We start from the raw sequence: 3,282 nt of genomic DNA, 5'->3' as shown, positions 1-3,282 counted from the left end.
TTCAGGATGCCAAAGAAGTGTTGAAACCAGAGGATGAAGTAGGGGCTAAAAGTGAATGTGATGAAAGCAAAAGAAAAAGTAAGAACAATTTTACTTAAATACATGTATGATATGTATAATGCATTGTGCATTGTATAAATAGGACTAGAAGAAAGGGGCAGTCTCATTAAAGACTTAAAGGATAAAATAAAGACAAAAGAGGAGCTAGAACAATTGAAAAAAGGTCTAGTTATTATACTTATTATTGATATTATAGCTTTCACAGGCAAAGACAGTCTAATTGCAAAACAAATTGAGCAGATTCAATTATTGGAGAAAGAGCTAAAAGAGCAAATTAAAGAGTCAGAAGAGAAGCTTAAAAAAGAGCTGCAGAAATGCAACAACAAAGAGATGAGATTTGAAATGGAAGAAAAGCTACGACAAGTCCAGCAAAATACTGAACCTACTAAAAGGTCTATGTTAACATTTGAACAAACTATTAAAAACATTTCAAACACCGTTACTGAATGGAGAGTGGAAACTGAACCAAACCAAGAGGAACTTAATGGTAACACTCAACAGAAGACACATAGAACAACACAAAAAGTGACTGAAGAAGAAATAAAGCTAGAAGAACTCGATCAAAGTAATTATAGTACATTAAATATAAATTACTATTTTTGTAGGTCTGAGAGAGAGAGATATGCAAATTAAAAGTCTCAAGGAAGAAGTACAAACCAAAGACTCTGAAATAAAGGCATTGAAAGTAGCCTATGAGCAGCAGACAAAAGAAAGTACAGAATTTCCCTCACAAAATATTAATAATTTATCATTATTCTCTTTCAAAGGATCGCAATCTCGAAATACATTGACTGCTAGTGTCACCGATTTCTTTGCCAAACACCTTGGAACAGGGCCTTTGAAGAAAACCATTGATCAGTTGGAAATAAAAGTCAAAACAATGTCTGACCAACTCCAAGAGGCAGAATATGCTTTAAAACAAGAGAAAAAGAAAAGAGAACAGGAGTCCACATTGAAAGATACCCGACTAAAGGAGCAGGAAAAATATTATGAACAGCAAATAAAAGGTACAGTAAAGTACATACTATATATTTTAGAGCTATATTTTTCAGAACTAAGCGAAACAACAATAACAAAAATTGAGCAGCTGCGACAAGAAAATGATGAGATCACTCAGGAGCTAAAAGAAGCAAAAGCCTCTTTCAAGGAGGAAAGAGAATCATGGACAAAGCAAGTGGAAGAATTGAGAGCTGCTCAAGCTAAGGACAAAGAGGATGTGGACAAACGCATAGCCATCTGCAAGAGAGATATAAGAGAGGAAGCCAGACAGTTTGTTATAGAAGCAATGAGATCTGCAGTTGCCCCTGAAATTCAAAAGGTTGGTCAGCAAGTGCGGGGCATGGAACAAAAGATGGATCAAAAGATGGAGGGTATTAGTGAAAAGGTTGAAGGCATGGGCCATCAGCTGGAAGAAAATCTTGATAAAGTCAAACAAGAAGTAGCCACTTTGAATGAAAAACTTGATGAAAGTAAAAAGCCCAGTGCCCCACTAATAACAGGAGAAGCAGTTACTGAATCCGATCCTACTTATAGCTGTACACAATCAAGTAATACAAGCTTTAAGTTACTAATTGCAGCATGTACATGTATTATTATTAATAGAAATAGTGAGTGACACTAATGTAGAACCATACTTTGATCCACCAGTTGAAGAAACAGGTTTTTAATTAAATTTTAATAATAACGTGTATGTACATGTTTCATTTCAGGCATGACAGAGGTGACTGAATTAATAGCTACAAATGCCGAAGACGACACAAAATGATGAAATGAAGAACTACATGTACATGTGACATATTCTATGTAATTTTGTGTACTATACTGACTAAGTTACTAGTATTTTTTTAAATTAATTCAAATTTCATTTTGATAAAAAAATGTACACTGTACATGTGCATGTAACAATTAAGTACGTGTACATGTAATTGAAATTATACCCAATTACATGTACATTTATACATGCTACAATTATACATGCACTAATTGTGGTATTGAGTCTATTACTCCTCCACAAGACTCCTATGGAAGTAAGTTATTGAATTACAACTTTAAAAATTTTACTATTATTATTATTATTTTTACTTTTAGCCAGCACAGATGAATGTATATGAACCTAATTCCGACTTCTAACATTAGTAACAACATAATGACATATACATACTTGCATTAATGATTAATGATAGCTATTATCATTTGTATATTTTTAACTGCGCAATATGCTAGTCTATGTACATATAAATTATAACTAAGCTATATAGAAAAACTGCAGTTTTTGTATAAAACTGCCCAAAACAGAAGCCACAAAACAGCTACATTAACACTAGTGGGTTTTAGTGTGTAAATTTTGGTTGATTTTCTTATAATGCACCTTCTACATGTGCAATGCACATGTACATGCCATCAAGTGAAAAGGAATTCCTAGTAGTAGACCATATAAACTATTCTAATTTAACGGACAGCCGACTATTTCATTTTGACAAGACTTTAAAAAATCATGAGTAAAGAGGGGGCAAGTGGAGGAGAAGAACAACAAACTAAACAAGTCAAAGACTTAGAAGATAAACTCAAGCAGTATGAGAGGGATCTTGAGGATGCCAGCAATGAACTAAAAATAAAAGATGAGCTATGTCAAAAGTCAGAAGAATGTAATACCACACATGTATCAAAATGAAATTAAGTGTACACTGTATAATGTAGGCATTAAGGAAAAGGACAGGCTCATCAGAAAGCTAATGGAAAAGCTTGAAACCAAAGAAGCAGAAATGAGAGAAACAAAAACAACACATGCAGAGTACTTCAGTAAAGGTAGCTTGAAATATTCACGTACAAATCACATATAGTTACAAATGTGTGTTTCGTTATTATAGCAATGAGTGATAAAGATAGTCAAATTGCCCAGTTGATAAAAAGAATCATGCTATTAGAAGAAAAGTTAATGAAACAGAAAAAAAAGGCAAAGGAGAAACTGGAGGAAGAACAAAGAATATGCAGAGAAAAGATAGAAGAAGCAAATAAGACTTGTGCTCAAAGAAACAAGGAGACACAGCGTGACATGGAAGAACAGCTACAAATTGTAAGACAAGAGAGCAGTCAGGCTTTAGCATTGAAAGGAATGGTTAGTGCATCCCCCAATGAGTTAGCCACAATCAAAATGGGACTCATGAATGTTGCAAAAGTGGTCACCGACATGAAAGATAATATGACAGACATGAAAGACGATAT

General features: G+C 33.8%; 2 protein-coding genes across 2 annotated transcripts; both read left to right on the top strand.

Moving 5' to 3' along the window:
* Nucleotides 1–5: 5 nt before the first annotated feature.
* Nucleotides 6–1,892, top strand: LOC105315272 (interaptin-like; the record flags this gene model as incomplete). Its single annotated transcript, XM_020005647.1, has 8 exons — nt 6–78; nt 143–223; nt 266–625; nt 666–773; nt 828–1,067; nt 1,113–1,607; nt 1,663–1,719; nt 1,770–1,892. Coding segments are annotated over 8 exons (1,470 nt in total), but the record flags the coding sequence as incomplete, so codon positions are not given.
* A 635-nt stretch (nt 1,893–2,527) lies between these two features.
* Nucleotides 2,528–3,175, top strand: LOC105315271 (UPF0430 protein CG31712-like; the record flags this gene model as incomplete). Its single annotated transcript, XM_011409854.2, has 3 exons — nt 2,528–2,705; nt 2,758–2,865; nt 2,928–3,175. Coding segments are annotated over exons 1-3 (507 nt in total), but the record flags the coding sequence as incomplete, so codon positions are not given.
* Between the last annotated feature and the right edge of the window lie 107 nt (nt 3,176–3,282).

This window comes from Amphimedon queenslandica, unplaced genomic scaffold (genome assembly GCF_000090795.2).
Source record: "Amphimedon queenslandica unplaced genomic scaffold, v1.1 AMPQUscaffold_11150, whole genome shotgun sequence".
NCBI classification, from domain to species: Eukaryota; Metazoa; Porifera; class Demospongiae; order Haplosclerida; family Niphatidae; genus Amphimedon; species Amphimedon queenslandica.
This window is presented reverse-complemented; position numbering and strand designations above follow the sequence as displayed.